The sequence below is a fragment of the Astatotilapia calliptera genome, chromosome 18 (genome assembly GCF_900246225.1).
Source record: "Astatotilapia calliptera chromosome 18, fAstCal1.2, whole genome shotgun sequence".
Taxonomy (NCBI): domain Eukaryota; kingdom Metazoa; phylum Chordata; class Actinopteri; order Cichliformes; family Cichlidae; genus Astatotilapia; species Astatotilapia calliptera.
This window is the reverse complement of record NC_039319.1, coordinates 13,451,329-13,470,522: the sequence shown is the minus strand read 5'-3', so window position 1 is coordinate 13,470,522 and position 19,194 is coordinate 13,451,329. Positions and strand designations below refer to the sequence as shown.

Here is a 19,194-nt window from a genome sequence, read left to right as displayed (position 1 = left end):
AAAATCTCTGGCTCTCACAGACCTGTAACGTCTTCTGTAGGAAGCTTTTCTGTCCCCCACTCGTTACCTGTATGAATGGCACCTGTTTGAACTCATCATCTGTATCAAAGACACCTGTCCACAGCCTCAAACAGTCAGACTCCAAACTCCGCCATGGCCAAGACCAAAGAGCTTTCGAAGGACACCAGGAAAAGTATTGTAGACCTGCACCAGACTGGGAAGAGTGAATCTACAATAGGCAAGCAGCTTGGTGTGAAAAAATCAACTGTGGGAGCAATCATCAGAAAATGGAAGACATACAAGACCACTGATAATCTCCCTCGATCTGGGGCTCCACGCAAGATCTCATCCCGTGGGGTCAAAATGATCATGAGAACGGTGAGCAAAGATCCCAGAACCACACGGGGGGACCTGGTGAATGACCTGCAGAGAGCTGGGACCAAAGTAACAAAGGTCACCATCAGTAACACACTACAACGGCAGGGAATCAAATCCCACAGTGCCAGACGTGTTCCGCTGCTGAAGCCAGCGCATGTCCAGGCCCGTCTGAAGTTTGCCAGAGAGCACATGGATGATACAGCAGAGGATTGGGAGAATGTCATGTGGTCAGATGAAACCAAAGTAGAACTTTTTGGTATAAACTCAACTCGTCGTGTTTGGAGGAAGAAGAATACTGAGTTGCATCCCAAGAACACCATACCTACTGTGAAGCATGGGGGTGGAAACATCATGCTATGGGGCTGTTTTTCTGCCAAGGGGACAGGACGACTGATCCGTGTTAAGGACAGAATGAATGGGGCCATGTATCGTGAGATTTTGAGCCAAAACCTCCTTCCATCAGTGAGAACTTTGAAGATGAAACGAGGCTGGGTCTTCCAACATGACAATGATCCAAAACACACCGCCCAGGCAACAAAGGAGTGGCTCCGTAAGAAGCATTTGAAAGTCCTGGAGTGGCCTAGCCAGTCTCCAGACCTCAACCCCATAGAAAATCTGTGGCGGGAGTTTGAAAGTCCGTGTTGCTCGGCGACAGCCCCAAAACATCACTGCTCTCGAGAAGATCTGCATGGAGGAATGGGCCAAAATACCAGCTACTGTGTGTGCAAACCTGGTAAAGACCTATAGTAAACGTTTGACCTCTGTTATTGCCAACAAAGGTTATGTTACAAAGTATTGAGTTGTATTTTTGTTATTGACCAAATACTTATTTTCCACCCTGATTTACGAATAAATTCTTTACAAATCCTACCATGTGGATTCATGGATGTTTTTTTTCACATTCTGTCTCTCACCGTTGAAGTGTACCTCTGGTGCAAATTACTGACCTCTGTCATCATTTTAGGTGGGGGAACTTGCATATATATATATATATATATATATATATATATATATATATATATGTCAGGTTATCTATGTCTAATGTTAAAATGTATTTGATGATCTGAAACAAATACTTTTCACATATAATATAAATTATATCTGAGTCTATAGTTCCAGAGGTCAGAGGTCAACATCCCTTTTATAGGTTTTAATAACTTTGTTGTATAATATTTCCCCATAGGGTTCCAAGAGGGTGTTGAACCAGGCCCACTCGATCCTAAACCACGTGAGATCACTTTATATATTATAAACAAACATTCTTTTTTAAATTATATAAAGTAAAGTAGCTCTAACCACACATTTCTGTTCACTATCAGTTTTATTTGAGCTTTTTTAAGAATTGTTTTTATTAGAGATGGTAAATTTAGCTATTTTGGATTAAAGTCAACATCAGTATATTTTCAAATAAGCGTTAGTGGAGTTCAAAAAGAAAATTGCGAGGAGGTTGAATATTGGACTATTGAATAAAAATGTCTGCTGGGTGTGACCCTTTAATGCTGAGATCCTTTTCTGTGTCTGTAGATGGTTTTAGCCCTGAGCATGGTGTTACCTTTGAAACCACCATTATTGACAAATTTGAAGTGGCTTTTGGCTCTGAAGGGGAGACGTTGAGCCTCGGCTGCACTGTCATCATTTATCCCACTGTGAAAAAATACCAGCCTGAAGTCGTGTGGTACAGAAACTGTAAGTGAAAGAATAAAATGGAAATTGTGTGTTATTGTCTTTCTGAGTATTAAGGTATCAAACCCCACTTCTTTTGGTAATCTCCTGTCTCATCAGCTGTCCCATTAAAGCCCTCTAAGTGGGTGCACACTCACTGGTCTGGGGAACGTGCCGTACTCACTCTTGTCCACCTTAACAAAGAAGATGAGGGCATGTACACCCTGCGCGTCAACACCAAATCTGGCTATGATACCTATGCTGCCTACGTGTTTGTCAGAGGTAAAGGGCTTAAAATCCTCATCTAAAGGTTACTTTTTTGCAAAAGAAGTTACTTTTAGTTTTGTTTTAAACCAAACTGTTGCAAGTGTTATGTTCAAACTGCTGCATCATGTCATAGATGCGGTGGGGAGGTGCTAAGTTCTGCTGTGTCTTTAAGTGAGGTGTTTGGTTCCCTCTGAGAATTTTTATATCTATATATATTTATATCTGTGTGAGAAAACCAGCTCCAGAGACTGTTTTCTGGAAATCCAGCATAAAGATTAAAAATATAGGGATTTAGTGATATAAATGTATCTTAGTTGCAGTCCTGCCACTCATACTGTAAACAAGTAGGTCAGAAAATGGAAACTGGATATGTAATAGAGATCAGCTTGTTTTAAAAACAGCACCACTCACAAGTAACTCAAGTAACACAAGTAACTGTGTGTGTGTGTGTCTCACTATGCCAGATGCCGATGTAGAGGTTGAGGGGGTACCCGTAGCCCCCCTGGATGTGCGCTGTCATGATGCCAACAAGGACTATGTTGTGGTAACCTGGAAGCAGCCAGCGGTGGAAGGCAGCAGCTCCATCCTGGGGTACTACATCGACAGGTGAGTCAGCCTCCTCTCTTATGGTTTACATCATTTTGCTACCATTTTATATGAAATTGTAAAAAACAAGAATAGTCCGCTTTCATGGGGGGCATATGATACTGTGTACAGCATATGCAGTGAAACTGGTTTAATTTTGGATGTTTCTGTGTTGGAAATCCAAGTTAACACCTGGTTTACAGCATTCACTAATCTAAATGTTTCCAGGTGTGAGGTGGGCACCCATCACTGGGCTCGGTGTAATGAAGTCCCAGTCAAGTACGCTCGCTTCCCTGTCACAGGACTGGTGGAGGGGCGGTCTTACGTGTTTAGGGTGCGTGCCGTAAACAAGGCCGGAGTCAGCCATCCATCCCGCGTCTCTGAGGCCGTGGTAGCCATGGATCCCTCTGACAGAGCACGCCTCAGAGGTGAGACACAGACACATCACCTGCTGACACACTTCAGCCATGTAAACGAATTAACCTTCTTTTTTTTAAATTTAAATCTATTTAATTCATTTTTCCAAACAGCTGGACCCTCAGCTCCTTGGACTGGAATGATCAAGTTCACAGAGGAGGATCCGACAGGTACGGCACCTTTTTGCTGTCTAGTTTCAGAGAATTTTAATTTTAGTTGTCTTTACAAAAAGGTTTTAAAAAGCTATTGAACCTCAATATCTTTCTCATTTTGGCCAAACAGGTCTAATATATGGACTTGACCATCCCACTCAGCTGCTTGCACATCTCTTAGGTTTACAGTAACAGTCAAGCAACTCTCCTACTCTGATTTTAGACATTTTCTCATATGGCTCAAACACGTATGAGATGTGGGCTCCCTTTCTTTGATTTTAACCGCTATAGCCATCACACGGCTTCCTGAGTGATGCCTGTCTCATTAATCAAGGGGAACTGTAAGCTATTTTTCATTAATGTTTAAGGGGGTTGAATGTGCTATTTTTAATCAGAAATTCAAACTTCACAAAAAATTCAGAGTTGTCAAAATCAGGAATTTGCATGTGTCTGATTATGAAAACTACCACCCCAGTCTTTGTAATAGGTTAGGTTGGGATATGGTATTTGTGGTATTGGTTTATTATTGTCTCAGTTCTTTTCCCCATTTTTTTTAAACAGTTGCTTCATTCCTGTAAATTTCAGACTCATTACTGTAGGAATAAACAACCTCATACATCCAATCAGTCAAATATCAGCATCAGATATCTGGTCAGTCTTATAACTTTAGACTATGTTTAATACATGAAAAGCTTATATAGTAAAATACTGTTTGTACTGAGAGAACAGTCTGCATAGATCATGTGGTTTTGCTATTAGCGTTTTGGTGTCAGTACAGTCACTTCAGCACTTACCTAGTTGCAGTTGTCGTGTCTAAATGATGAGTATCTTCTTGCCTCTTCAGTCGGTGTAGTCCCAGGAGAACCAACTGATGTTGTGGTTACTGAGGCAACTAAAAGTTATGTGGTACTTGCCTGGAAGCCTCCAGCCCAGAGGGGTCATGAAGGAGTCATGTATTACATTGAGAAGGTGAGAAAAACATTCAAAACTGTCCCATAGAAATAAATATATATATATATATATATATATATATATATATATATATATATATATATATATATATATATATATATATTAGGGGTGCAACGATACACAAAATTCACGGTTCGGTTCGGTTCGATACTTTGGTGTCACGGTTCGATATTTTTTCGATACAAAAAAATGTTCATGCCTTTTTAATTTGTCATTTATTAAAATTATAAATATATATTTTAACTCAAAAGTACAGTTTTTAAATTTAACCCTAACCCTTGTGCGTGTTTTTTATTTTGACAGCGAATGCGCACCTGCGGACCACTTATGTGCAGCCCTGGTTATTTAGCTCGTCATATTGCAGCCACAGAAATAATTTTGTCCATGAAACCATAAAGCTGCACTTTCTTTTTGCCTTATAGTCTGATTTGTCATAACTTTTCCGTTTTGTGGTAAGCTTTTCTTTGGCTGTCACTTCTTCACCCTGACCTGTCTTATTTGGCTCAGCAGAACTAAAATATATATCTGTCTGTGAAGGTTCTCAGTCATCCAGGTCATCGTAGTCAAATATAAATCCTGCTGCTTTTACACACGCACTCACATAAGCTCAGCGATTCTCTGCGCGATCAACCTCTCACATGTTTAAGCTGCGGGAGATTTCACTTGTCATGTTTGCATAGTAAGCTAACGATTAATAAGACGATGTCAGAGGAATTGGTGCACAAATTATCATCACTCACCAATCAGTACTGTCGCTCTCTATGCACAGTTCGCGCGATTGCAAAGTGAAAGCAAAAAAACAAGCGCAAATTCAAACGCGATTTCAATATGTCACATATTGACAGTGGCTCACCGATGCCAATGACATAATTACCCAGCTACATTTCCGAAAGAATGCAAAAGCATTGACATATATTTTTCCTTCCTACAATAGCCCGACGGGCAGGGAAGAGATAGATTTTGGTACCCCGACTGAAAAAATTGCTAGCCCCGGGACGTTGGGCTAGCGATATTGCGAGCCCTGTATCTGATTGAGGAATCACTCATCTTTGGAAAAGAGAGTTTATTACAGAGAAATGGCTCTTTCCATAATAAAAGCTATACTATCCGCTTCTTCTGGGCTATATTCTCAGCAGCATAAGGAGAATCATGTGCTAACAGCTGTCTAAATGACTCGGCTAAAGTTAGTAGCATGCTTGTTGTTTTTTTTCTGCTTCCACTTGTCTTTGCACTAGGATGATGTCGGCGTAAATGTGCAGTCATATTCGTTGTGTTCCCACTAGTGCTTTCAGGTTAATCTCGTTGAAATGACCTTAACGCCACAACACGGCAAATCTCCGTTAACGAGCTACCGCCGATCGCCCCGTGCATGGGGCTAGACGGCCAACACGTTAACGAGCTAACTGCGCTAACACACTAGTTCCCACCTATGTATTTATTCTTATTGTATTCTAATTTTTGCCTCATAACTTTTGCACTGTCCACTTCCTGCTGTGACAAAACAAATTTCCCACGTGTGGGACTAATAAAGGTTATCTTATCTTATGTAATTGAGCATTGCGTGGCACATCCAACATACTGTTTTACTTTAGTCCATGACTCGCTTACCTTCAGGGTCATACGTCACATGAAAACCAAAATAATTCCAAACGCCAGATCTGAATGAGAGTGGGGGAGGTCCATGTTGTAAGGAGAGCTTAACTTCTGTCTCGCTAGCTTGCCCTGCGCTCTTCCTTCTGACGATGCTGTCTGTGAGCGCTCAGTGGATCTGCGTTCGACTACTCCGCCTAGGCTGCACTGTCGACCCTAGGCGGAGTAGTCGAACGCAGATTCACTGAGCGCTCAACACAGACAGCATTGTCAGAAGGAAAGTTGATAAAAGAAATTACAAATGTTGTATTGTTCGATACATATGCGTACCGAACCGAAAGCACTGTATCATATATATATATATATATATATATATATATATATATATATATATATATATATATATATGAGTCAAACTACTGGACTGATGAGAAGAATCAGTTATATCGTTTGTTATATTTAAAATCATTATGGCAAATAAAACAAAGTTTCTAATCACTTAGCTAAGTCTTAACTCTTCTCCTTTGACGCTCTTAAACTATTTACTGCTGATAGCTACAACAATTTAACTTGTAAATGTGAGGGGTCAACATATTTTGCAGAGACAATGCAAAATGAAAGCTCCACAGTAAATACACCAGTGTAAAAATGCTCGTTTCTAATTGATTTCCTTTGGTCATACAGTGCATTATGCAAAACAAACAATAATGCAAAAGAAAACTGAAAACAAAATGATGTTTATATTTTACCTGAATTCCCCATAATTTGTCTCTAAACAAATACAATGACAAAGACCTACAGACTTATTATTAGAATAGTGATATGTGAAAGCAAGCATATGGGGACATTATATAAATAATCATACCTCACCTGTTTCATATAGAGATGGCACGATACCACTTTTTTATGTCCGATACCGATACCGATATCATAAATTTGGATATCTGCCGATACCGATATGAATCCGATATAGTGTTTTTTAATCAACAAAACTGTTTTTTAAAATATCTTGCTGCATTTTGCAAGTCTGCAAGTTCATACTCAAGTTTAAAACAACAACTACACTAAAGCTATTCTGTTATACCTGTATACAAAAAAAAATTTCATAGTTCAGCAATACTGATCAATCGAATAAACTTAGACCTACACCATCCTCCCTATTCTGGTATTTTAAAGAGTACTTAGCGTAAATATTAAGCAACCTAACTAATAGGGTTCCAACTCCCAGCAACAACAAAAATAAATAAATAAAAAATAGGGAACCACCCCTCACGCTCCACCTCATGATGCTTAATCGACGTAATCAACCTTAATTTGATGCAGTGTGAAAAAAAAATGCACAGAAATCAATTATTTTTCAAGAAATATTAAATAGATTCAACATCTTTCTTCAACAAAATTGCAGACTGCACAGATGGTACCTTCCCAAAGGAAAAAGTACTATAGCTTACTAGGGTATATATATTAGACTTAATAGTCACTATATACAGTAATTGACTTCTATTCATTTTACATCAAATTAAAACTTTGGGTGTCAGATAATTATTTATTAAAAGCTCGACATTTTAAATGAGAATAAGAAAGAAAAGTATGTCTTTGTGCCCCCTTTTCCCAGTTAATGCCCTATCGGCCCCCCTGGCTAAACTTTGCTAGATCCGCCCCTGCACAGTTACCAGCCGTCAGCTACATAGAAAAAGATCCTGGAGTAGAAAGTAATAATAAATAAATTCTAACAACAGCTTATCAAGCTTAAACGTGCTGCTGTTGTTCAGCCGCTGGTTTCCTCTTTCTGGTGCAAAGTGGACCAAAAACAAACAAGAGAGACGGACTCGCGACAGAAAAGCCGATCAGCTGATCATTTAAGCAGTTTCACGATTGAAGTAGCAGCCAGAGAGCGAGAGGCAGTCGCTTGTTAAGCTTAACGTGGGAATGCTTTACAAACATTCAGAGATGGACTTACACACTTGCTTTACTTCTCTCGGGATAACTTTGTCGGAGATGAAATGCCAGGTTGCTAGCGAAGCTCCACATGCTATCCAGACCACCACAGGTCCCGCATGCCACAGCCGCTCTATCACGTGATGCATACTGCTCCAACTGCTAACGTTCTGAGGTGAGTTACGGTGTGTTGCAAGTTTTGTGAGGTGCTTTCGTGATATTTAATGGATCGGATTACATTTTTTATTTTTCTCCGATATCCGATCCAGTAATTTAGGTCAGTATCGGACCGATACCGATACGTAATATCGGATCGGTCCATCTCTAGTTTCATATAGTCAAATTTCATATCTGTTTCAGTCTCTAACATTTCTCTGGTTCTTTGTCAACTGCAGCGTATTTCTGGCACTGACACCTGGCAGAGGGTGAACACTGGTATCCCAGTCAAATCTCCTCGCTTTGCCCTGTTTGACCTGGCGGAGGGTAAATCTTACAGCTTCCGTGTACGCTGCTGCAACTCTGCCGGCGTGGGTGAAGCCTCTGAATCCACAGGAGAAGTCATAGTTGGAGATAAACTGGGTGAGCTGGCAAACCAAGTGTGTCAAAACTAATGCTGCATATAAAAAGACCTGCTCAGGACTGAATAATAGTAGCTCTAAAATCACAATGTCACTGGTTTATTTTACAGTCTGCTGCAGTGCCTTTCTGCATTATAGGATGTTCTGTGTTTTCCTTTTCCTCTAACAGACCTGCCATCAGCTCCAGGCAACCCGGTTGCCACCAGGAACACTGACACATCTGTGGTGGTTTCCTGGGGGGCCTCCAAGGATGTGCAACACTTGGTGGGCTACTATATTGAATGCAGTGTGGTGGGCACAGATGTCTGGATGCCTTGCAACAATAAGCCTGTTAGGCAGACCAGGTGGGCAGGTTTAAAGGTGCAATTAATGCATGCTCTAAGACATGGAGGATACTGATTTTTCCATGTAAATATGTCATCTTTTTATGTCTTGTTTATAATACTTCCACAGGAATTAAGAGGATAAGTAGCAGTCAAGTGCTGCTAATAAAATGCACTTGATTAACTGAACATGAGAAAGTGTAACCACCTCTATAAAAGCAGATGTTTTGCCAGTTTACTGATCTGAAGCATTCAGGTGTGTGTTAAGACAACGCTACAATCTTTCCAGGAGTGGATATCCAGCACAATCACTCCAGAGCTACATCTCAAACCCTACATGTCTAAGTTTCCATATTAAACGTTAAAGTTCATGACAGTATCACTAGAAAAAGGATGAGCAAGTATGGCTTGTTTGAAAGGGTTGCAAGCCTCTTCTCTCCAAAAAGAACATGGCAGCATGGCTTAGATGTATTGCATCTGAACAAACCACAAGACTCCTTTGGACAAAAACAATCTCGTTTGGACTGATGAACCTAAGTGGAGACGTTTGACCATAAATGCAGAGCTCCACATCTCTAGAAAACCAAGCACATGGTGCCAGAATAAACTAATTATCCCAACTCTTAATATGTTGGAGGTTTAATGATTTAGGTTGGATTTGTACCCACAGACCTGAGCACCTTGCAGTCACTGAGTTAAAGCTTGGCTGAAATTGAGTCATGCAACAGGATGATCCCAGTGGTAAACAAAGAATCAAGGTGTTGCAATGGCCCAGTTAAAGTCCAGACCTCAACCTGAGTGAAGTGATGTGGCAGGACCTTCAGAGAGCTGTTTATCATCATCATCGTCATCATAGTAGTAATAACAATAAAATATAAATAAAAGAAATAGTAAAAAAAAGGTCAGTTACCCACTGAGGTCAAAGGCCAGCAAATAAAAATAGGTTTTTAATCTGGATTTAGCAAGAAGGTCCTGACTTCGAGTTTGTTATTGTTTTGTTTTGTTTTAAAAAAAAAAAAAAAAAAAAAAAGCAATGTAACTTGAATGGCTTAAAGTATTTTGTATCAAAATCAACCTTTTGTGATATTACAAAAGATCCCACCTATTGATTAATACTAATGAATCTCTTTTTTCTGTTTAGGTTTGTGTGTCATGGCCTGATTACTGGTGCAAACTACGTGTTTAAAGTGAAGGCAGTAAATGCTGCTGGATACAGCCAGAGCTCCCCCAATTCTGACGCTGTAGTTGTACAGGCTGCCATCTGTAAGTGTCATAATTCTTTCTCATTGTTCACTTTGCCCGCAGTATTCAGTTCTTTCCCCCCTTTGTCCCCCCTTATCCACGTATAGTCTTTCACCACTCCTAACTCAAAATCCTCTTTATGTTTTTTTTATTTACTTGCTGAGATTTTATTCTCATACAATTAATCTACCAGATATTTGCCTGTAAATCTCATGTGTTAATGAGTTATGTCTTGATGCCTGTTTAATAAGAAAATCCCAGAAAGTTGATTCTGTCCATTGGAACGCAACATTTTCAGTGGGAAAAACATTTCATCACTTATCCAAATGACTCAGCTGATTGCAGGTTTCCCCTACATTATAAGTAGTACATTTAAGTTTAAGTGTGCGTGTTAGTCCTCATAGGGAAATAGTTCCTCTGCATTTAACCCATTCACCCAGTGAAGCAGTGGGCAGCTACCAGTGCAGCGCCCGGGGAGCAGTGTGTAGGGACGGTACCTTGCTCAGGGGTACCTCAGGGTAGCCGTTCAGTGGAGTCGAACCCCCGACCTTCCAATCATGGGGCCACCACTCTACCTACTGAGCTATCCCTGCCCATTTGCAATATGACCAAAACTAGCACTGTTACCTGAAAACAATAAGCTCAGTTTCATGATCTGCTATGACCATTACTCAGTGGCCATGAGTACTGTACAAAGAGACTCTTGTACTCTCGGGGGAAACCTGCAGTCAGCTGAGACTGAAGAAGTCCCTTGGATGACTTATTAAAGGTTATGAATTATATGTTTATAAAAGTGCAGTTGATAACTTGCATGTGCCTGCATGACAGTCTCATTGCTACCACTATATTTGGAAACTTTCCCATCCTTTAACTTTTGTATTTACATATTTTTTTGTGGCTTGGTTAAACCAGTCAGGTCATGTTTTACAATGTTTCTAATTCGTGTGAAGGGTTTGAGGGTTTAAGCATGTAAGTTTAATTTTGCTTGAGTTCTGCTGTTTGATAACTCTTTAGGGGTGCCTGTTAGTGCCTGGCCAAGATGAAGACTAAACTATTGTGTTCTTAAAGAGCATGATCTTAATGAGTTCTGGCTTTGAAGAATTTCTTAGTGTGAAAGTTTCACAGCTGCTTGCGTTTAGTGTAAGTATTTCTTTTTCCATTATTGTGATACTAAATAACAAATGTGTGTTTCTTGTGTGTGTAATGCAGCTGCATGTATGATGTTCATCTGTACCGTCGCAGCTAACATGATATTTTAACACTGATTACCACTAACACCTGTATGATACTTGGCTAATGCTAGTCTGTATGAAATTGTGTGCAATTATTAATTTTCCATGTAATAATTTGGGTTTTAATATTTCAGTGTTAACTGTTTTGACTCGCTTACTCACATTTTTTTCTCACAATTAAAACTGACCGGCCTGTTTACTCTCATCACAGCCGTACCTGGTAAGCCCACCGGTGTGACCCTGCAGGAGGCCTTCAAGGACTACATGGTCCTGGGCTGGAACGCGCCTGCTAACAACGGAGGAGCTGACATCAGGGGCTATTTTGTGGACTACAGAACCGTAAAGGGAGGCGTTGCTGGAAAATGGCATGAAATGAACCACCAGGCACTGACTACAACTTCCTATAAAGTAAGTTTCAAGTTCCTTCAGCCTCACATTCATAAAACATAAAATGTTATCACTGCATGTAATGAAGCTGGCAGGCACTTTTTAGTCTCTAACTATTTGCATTTGTTTCTTTTAGGCGGAGAACCTGAAGGAGAGGCTCTTTTATCAGTTTCAAGTCCGAGCAGTGAACATGGCTGGTGTGAGTAAACCCTCTCTGCCCAGTGCACCTCTGGAGTGCAAAGAATGGACCATTACTGTCCCAGGTATCACTGACCACATGTTCACCGAAACACAGAAAATTGAGCTGGTAGATATTAGTAACAGAGGGGTTAAACCAATAACTGACTATCCACTGAAAGGAAAAACTTATGTAAGGGGGTTACTAAAAGTTAAAGCATTTTTAATCAGTGACCTGACCAAGAATAATATGGAAATGATAACTAATAATCACACACTGTCACACACTACAATTAAGTGAAAAAACATCCATATCATATGCTACCAGATATCTAGGACAAAATATTTATATTTTCTGGGTAACTTCAGCGTACTTTTAAGAGCAGCCACACTGATTAAAAGTGCTATTCTCTTTATCTAGCAGAAATGCTTATCTGGTATGATTTTTTTTTTAGTTGTGCTATGTCCAATGTTTTACAAGACAGAGACTGATGCAAAATTGCTTAGACAACAGTCAGTTAAATCACTTTATATTGCTTTCAGTTCTCAGCATTATAATTTGGTGCTAAGCCAGGTTTTTGTCTATATAATTAGACCTTAGCCCCTGATATTAATTATTTAAACACTTTTATCTTTAAGGTGTTCCTGTTGGTCTTCATGTACTGGAGGTCCGTGACACCTCTGTGGTGGTCCTGTGGGAGCCACCGGTGTTTGATGGTCGCTCGCCTGTCAATGGCTACTACTTGGACGTCAAGGAGGCCTCTGCTGGTGAGGAATGCTGGAAAGGTGTTCATGAAAAGGTCAACAAGATGAAATACATGAAGGTGAGGAAGATGCATATAATTCAGTTTGAATAAAATTGGTTCATTAATATCTTAATGTCAAATACGACGTGTGAAATACTGGTTTTAATAGTTGGTGGTTGGACTCTTTCTTACCCCTGCCTGTTATGTGCTAAATCAGGTGACTGGACTGAAGGGTGGCGCATCCTATGTGTTCCACGTGCGTGCTCAAAATCTTGCTGGAGTTGGAAAGCCCTCTGCAGTCTTAGGTCCAATCCTGGCCCAGACTCGCCCTGGTGAGTGAGACTGTTATGTAACTGATGCAGTCAGTCACAGAGTGTTCCTATCCAGTCTTAAAAAAATGTGGAAAATTTGTCCTCACACATGACTTGACATTCTTTTGCAGTTCTACACTGATGGCCAGGCTTTTTATTTTGATGATTTACTCTTTTAATGACTAAAATTCTGAGTTTGAGGACTGAAAATACTAATATCGGGGATCCTCTCACCATTTAATATCTCTCCCTTAGGCACCAAAGAGATTTACGTGGATGTTGATGATGACGGTGTGATTTCCATGGTCTTTGAGTGCTCTGAGATGATGGAGGGCTCTGAGTTTGTTTGGTCCAAGAACTACAAAGAGATCACAGACACCTCTCGTCTGACTATTATCAGTGAACGGGGAAAGTAAGTACACATTATGTACCACTAATGAATAGAATAGAATAGAATAGAATAGAATAGAATAGAATAGAATAATCCTTTAATTGTCCCACAAGGGGAAATGTTCACTACCACCATTTTCCCCCAGCATTAGAATCCATGTCACCAGATGATATCAGCTAAAAAGAGAAAAAATGTCCCCACTCTCCTCCCTTGCTGTGTCATCATCTGCAGATCCAGAGCTATCTTCAATAGTCCCTCTCTGGAGGATCTGGGTACCTTCTCCTGTGTAGTCACCAACACTGACGGCATTTCCTCCAGCTACACGCTCACTGAGGAGGGTGAGACGCCCTTTGAAGGCTGTCTCAGATTACATGGTGCAGTACTTCTGTCGGTTTACAGAGGTCATGACATTCATCCATTTTGTTGTTCTTTTCTTAATTGACAGGTCTCAAGCGTCTTCTGGACATCAGCCATGATCACAAGTTCCCTGGTGAATATTGGGACAAAGCACAGATGTTACCAAGACCAGAATTTCAGTTTTATTTAGTAATAAATGTAGATGTTGGTTTAAATATGGTTTGAAAATGACTTCTTTTCTCAAACAAATGCAGCCTACAAGCCTGTTTTTAACTCTGTTATTGCTGATACCCACTGTGACTTTATGCCCTACATCTATACCTACATGCAATAATCCTAAAGAAAATAGAAGTTGTTCTGCAAGAGCTTTAATAAATCTGGTGCTCTCTAGTTATTCCCTTTAAGAACGAAATGGCTATGGAGCTGCTCGAGAAGGGTCGCGTGCGATTCTGGACTCAGGTGGAGAAATGCACTTCTGACTGCCAAGTGGAGTATGTCTTCAACGATGTTATCATTTCTCAGGGAAAGGTTAGGAATAATGCTGCAATAATAATGCCGACACCTCCCCCCCCCAGTTTTAAATTGAACGTAACCTTACTGCTGATGGATCAGAGGTTTTCTGTTTGCCTCACTGTTTTCAGAAATACATAATGAACTTCGACAAGTCCAGCGGTATTATTGAAATGTTCATGGACTCTTTGGAAGTCACAGATGAGGGGACGTTCACCTTTAACCTGGTGGATGGCAAAGCTAAGGGTACAACCAGTCTGGTGCTAATTGGAGATGGTAAGCAGCTTTAATGGCTAATACAGTTTTGACTTCCATTTTGATATAATAATAACTTGGATTAGCCTAACTTATAACTTTAAGGACTGACAAAATGGCATAAAAGTACTGAGCAGTTAAGACGAAGTCAAGAGAACAGCATGAAAATGAAGGCTGTAAAAATACACAATGCAAATGTCAGTGTAAATATAGACTTCTCCCAGTCTGCTAGGTGTATCGCCAGTGCTGCAGTTTAATTATGTATCCATTGAGGGGCAGCAGAAGGCAACGTTTACTTACAGTTGTCCCTTTTCATTTTGTTATGGCACGCATTTTCTAATACACTTGTGAGTGAATGAAGTGAAAAATAAGGGTTTAATCTGTTTTTTAGCATTTACGTTTCTCTTTGTCCAGAATTCAGGGAGCTTCAAAAGAAGTCAGAATTTGCGAGGGCAGAATGGGTCAGGAAACAAGGTAAGAAATCTCACGCCTCTTCAAGTAAGCCTAATGATAATTAAACAAATAATTTTTTTTGTGTAATCATTCCATTTATTTTCAGGTCCTCACTTTGTCGAGTACCTTGACTTCAGTGTTACCCCTGAATGTGATGTACTGCTGAAATGCAAGGTAATAGAAACGAATGTGAATAATTACAGCGCTGTTGATATTTCTTCAGAGGTGGAGCACATAGGTAAAGCGACTCCTTCCTGTCTCTCTCTTTGTTTCATAGATTGGAAATGTCAGATCAGAGACTGAGATCACTTGGTCTAAGGACTGCATTGAGATTGCAGAGGATGATGAGGATGCTAAGAAAATCGAGAGGCAGGACGGCGAGCTGACCTTTAATATCGGAAAGGTCAGCCATTAGATGGAGGCCGTATGTTGCGAGGAGTTGTGAGCTTATGAGTAAAGAGCTATCAGGAGTGCTGATGCAGCTCTGCTTCCATTGTACAGCCTTACCAGCTGCTGCGCTGTCTACCAGCCCTCTCTGACACATACATTCATAAATGATGAAACACTATGGAAAATATTCACCTTCCCAGGTTGTAGTAGAGTGCTGGAGTCAGCACATTAGCGTGTTCCCTGTGGGGATCTGAATAGATGCAGTGGGTACCGAAACTGCTACAATTAATGCTTTCTCTGAATTTTCATACTTGGAGACTCGGCGATCGTATTTATACCCACGTAATTCCATTGTACATGTCATGCGCTTTTAACTCATTCATTTCATTCTAACAATAATCAATATAACTTCTCTGGCAACCTTACATGCACAAAAAAGAAAAGAAAAAAACTCTTTTTGATAGAATTTTGATCTGGTTTGACGCTAAGGGCCCAGTGCCAGGGAAGCTACATTGATATTTCATTGAGACTGTGTAAGCATTACTCATTAGAAGAGGGTCGGTGTCATTGCATGAGCTCCTGTCAGCTGCATTTGCAATAACTGGCTTATCTGTCTAATTCACAGTGGGTTATTAAGCAAGAGAAACAGAAAGAAAAAAAGAAAAAACCACCTGCAGAGGACGTTCCCCCGCCACCAAGACCTAAAGTCTGGACATAATCTTTCTGCCATAAGTTGATACCTGATTTCTCCATGTGTCCTCCTTGTCTTCCCATATCCATGTTTTTCTCTGTCCTTTCCATGTTTTCCCTTTAACGCCTGCAGCATCACGGGCGGGAGAAAAGCTTGCCTTTTCGGTTTACTTGGTCCCTGTCTGGCTATTTGATTGTCTTTTATCTGTCCCAAAAATAATATTGCACTCCCCTCACTTTGAGGTTAAGGGGATTTCATTATTGCTTCAAGGATACTTATGTGACTTTTAATTTGAATTTTAGATCTCCAAGCACGACGCGGGTGTTTACGAGGTCTTCCTGAGGGATGAGAGAGGCAAAGATAAGAGCACCTTCAGTCTGACAGATGCAGGTAGTCTCCCTCAGAAATTTTAGGAGCTGAAAATCAAGTGGAAAAGTGGAAATGAGTGCTGCGGAAAAGCAAAAGTAATATCAGCGAATGTGACATTAATTGCTGTCGTCATGCTTTTCCCCAGGATACCAAGCTGTAATGAATGAGCTGTTCAGGGTTATTGGTGAGTCATTAAAATTCACACTTACCAGGCAGTAATGAAGCACAACACATAGACCACGCACTAAAGAGGCCCACAGAAAGAAGCAGAATGTGCCTATTCAAAGTATTTTTCCTGAGAACGAACAATTAACATCTAAATATTTCATGCTTTACTGCATACCATTATCCGATATTAGCTCCAAGAGATGCAAATAAGTGCCTGTCTTTGCTCTTTTCTCCCTACAGCTAACTCTTCCAGCGAAATCAAAGTTCTCAGTACCGAGCATGGCATCGTCCTCTACTCCACGGTCACATATTACCATGAGGACCTGCGTGTTGGTTGGCTCCACAAGTATGTGAAATTGTCCTGGTTTGCAATCTTTTATTTTATTTTAAGACTCATTCACTTATAAAATACACAAAGCAATACTATCATGAAGCTACATTTAAAATCAAATGCAGCTGATAACAGTCTTTGACCTTGACTCTCAGAGGTGTCCAATTAGATTGATGTCATACTGTTATCGACACTGTGCAAAATTATCTGACCAGCATTGTAAAATGTTGCTTATAACCATACAGTCTGTACATGAAATTATGAGGTAAACCTCTTAGTGCGTGATAAATGCATGTGTAAATGATTCAAGTTCATTCTAAGGAGCTTGGAAAGAAAAGCGTCTGGACTTCTTTAAGTTGCTTGAAGACGTTTCACCTCTCATCCATCATTCAAGTTAATTCAAAAAACAACATTTTTATCTGCAGAATTTTTGCTAATCACTTTTACATAAAGACAAAATAAGTCATTAAAAAATAGGCAAAACTACCTCAAAACATAAACACAATTTGAAACAGACAACAGATGTTTGAACTGATTTTTTTTGTATCGGAAGGATCTGTGCGGTAAAGTCTCTTTGTGGGCAGAACTGAAAAAGTGGTTTTGCATATAAAACCTCAAGCTAAATGTTCTCACCATCACCATCTTGGCGCAGACTGGATTCAAACCCAGGACCTTCTTGCTGTGAGGTGCCAATACTAACTACTGTGCTGCCCTTCAGGCTTAAGTGGAACTGTACAGTACAACTGTCCTTTTGTAGCCACCAGGGTTGCCCCCTGGTGGCTATTAAAAAGAATGGATATTAAAAGCACTTCCACAGTTGGCTTTGCTTTTCCGACCCAGCAGCTACATCTATCTTTTATACTGTCCATAATCCTCACTGGGGGAAGTGATGCGGAAGGAGCTGCAAGACAGCCATAACAAGACCTGGCTGAATTCTCTAAATCCTTAGGAAAGGTGCTCTAGGGCTTCCTTCATTAATTCCTTTTGTGTGAGATACTGTGGAGAATCCTGCATGAAAGGAAAGAAGATAAAGCTGTCTCACAGTCAGCTGCATGTTTTTTCTTTTATTAGAGGCTTAAGGACAGCCAAGCTGCTGATAGTGAGGAGATGTATTTCCACATCTGAAAATTGTTGTAGTTACAATTTTCCGATTGTAACTACAACAATCTGAAACGTTGTGAGATTAGAATTTGAGAATTGGATGACTGCTGTAAAATGGGTTCACCTGTTGTACTTGATGTTAGTTGATATTAATTGTATGCTTATCTGCAACTCGTGAACTATTATTTCTCCCCCAGAACAAAGTCGAGTTTTCGTAACAAATGTAACCACACCGACCAGTCAAATAAGCACTGCAAGTACCACTTTATTGACACCGTGTCACGTTTCAGAAATGTTCATTTTATTTAAATATTGTTTCAATTAAAATCTGTAAAGTTTGGTTAACATAGTCTCCATGCCACAGTTAGCTAAGCCAATTACATTTAGCGTAATATTTATTCATAATTTCAGCTATTTCAACTAATTTCTCTGTATTACCTATTGCTTTTAGAATTAACATGAATCTAGCCATCCATATATATCTCTTCCAGCATTCATCTACATATTGTAACAGTTAAATTAATTGCTTTCATGAAATTCTTTAACACTTCTCTGCTTTTTTGTACTGTAGTTGTCATTACTACTTGTGTAAAGTATCACAATAGTAGTCATGGTACTGTTTTTTGTATAAGACCTTCAAAGCTGGTCTGTGCACTATGGCAACACTTTTTGCATATCTGAGACCTGCAGTACACAACATGAGGTAATATTGTGCCATTCGAAAATCAAATTGAAAATGAAACAGTAAAAAAAAATGGCTAAAACCATCAGCTCTCTTGTTGATGTTCATGATTATATATGTATAGATGGGGATAAAATCTTGCCACATGTGACATTTAAATAACAAAACTAAACAGGGATTATTATGCAAGATTGAAGTGTCTGCTGCAAGTATTGCTCCGTACTTGAGTCATATTCCTTGGTGTACTGGATTGTATACATTTTCATTTCAATAAATTAGGAGTCAGGCATTGTTTGATGTCTGTGTTCTTGATTCCTTCACCAGAGACGGCAAAATTGCTGCTTCAGAGAGAGTTAAGTCCGGAGTCACAGGAGACCAGCTTTGGCTTAAGATCAATGAGCCTACTGAGAAGGACAAGGGCAAATACAGCATGGACATCTTTGATGGCAAGGACGGTGTAAAGAGAGCCTTTGATCTGACTGGCCAGGGTGGGTAAAAGTTTTAAAGTCAAAAGGAGCAAGACGCTTCAGGCGCAGAAA

General features: G+C 40.0%; 1 protein-coding gene across 4 annotated transcripts in view; it reads left to right on the top strand.

Moving 5' to 3' along the window:
- Window positions 1-19,194, top strand: part of myom1a (myomesin 1a (skelemin)) — a 28,548-nt gene that overhangs the window by 7,368 nt on the left and 1,986 nt on the right. For 2 of the 4 annotated variants that reach the window (XM_026149455.1, XM_026149457.1), the window contains 27 exons: window positions 1,562-1,606; window positions 1,903-2,064; window positions 2,161-2,322; window positions 2,772-2,913; window positions 3,121-3,320; window positions 3,423-3,479; window positions 4,306-4,430; window positions 8,357-8,540; window positions 8,709-8,883; window positions 10,004-10,125; window positions 11,548-11,744; window positions 11,860-11,986; window positions 12,540-12,724; window positions 12,864-12,978; window positions 13,213-13,369; window positions 13,580-13,686; window positions 13,794-13,838; window positions 14,097-14,233; window positions 14,347-14,491; window positions 14,885-14,944; window positions 15,030-15,097; window positions 15,201-15,326; window positions 15,939-16,019; window positions 16,307-16,394; window positions 16,519-16,557; window positions 16,782-16,887; window positions 18,980-19,143. In XM_026149455.1, the coding sequence (XP_026005240.1) occupies window positions 1,562-1,606; window positions 1,903-2,064; window positions 2,161-2,322; window positions 2,772-2,913; window positions 3,121-3,320; window positions 3,423-3,479; window positions 4,306-4,430; window positions 8,357-8,540; window positions 8,709-8,883; window positions 10,004-10,125; window positions 11,548-11,744; window positions 11,860-11,986; window positions 12,540-12,724; window positions 12,864-12,978; window positions 13,213-13,369; window positions 13,580-13,686; window positions 13,794-13,838; window positions 14,097-14,233; window positions 14,347-14,491; window positions 14,885-14,944; window positions 15,030-15,097; window positions 15,201-15,326; window positions 15,939-16,019; window positions 16,307-16,394; window positions 16,519-16,557; window positions 16,782-16,887; window positions 18,980-19,143 (3,321 nt within the window). The remainder of the gene's footprint in view (window positions 1-1,561; window positions 1,607-1,902; window positions 2,065-2,160; window positions 2,323-2,771; window positions 2,914-3,120; window positions 3,321-3,422; window positions 3,480-4,305; window positions 4,431-8,356; window positions 8,541-8,708; window positions 8,884-10,003; window positions 10,126-11,547; window positions 11,745-11,859; window positions 11,987-12,539; window positions 12,725-12,863; window positions 12,979-13,212; window positions 13,370-13,579; window positions 13,687-13,793; window positions 13,839-14,096; window positions 14,234-14,346; window positions 14,492-14,884; window positions 14,945-15,029; window positions 15,098-15,200; window positions 15,327-15,938; window positions 16,020-16,306; window positions 16,395-16,518; window positions 16,558-16,781; window positions 16,888-18,979; window positions 19,144-19,194) is intronic. The other 2 variants (XM_026149456.1, XM_026149458.1) reach the window with 1 other exon arrangement.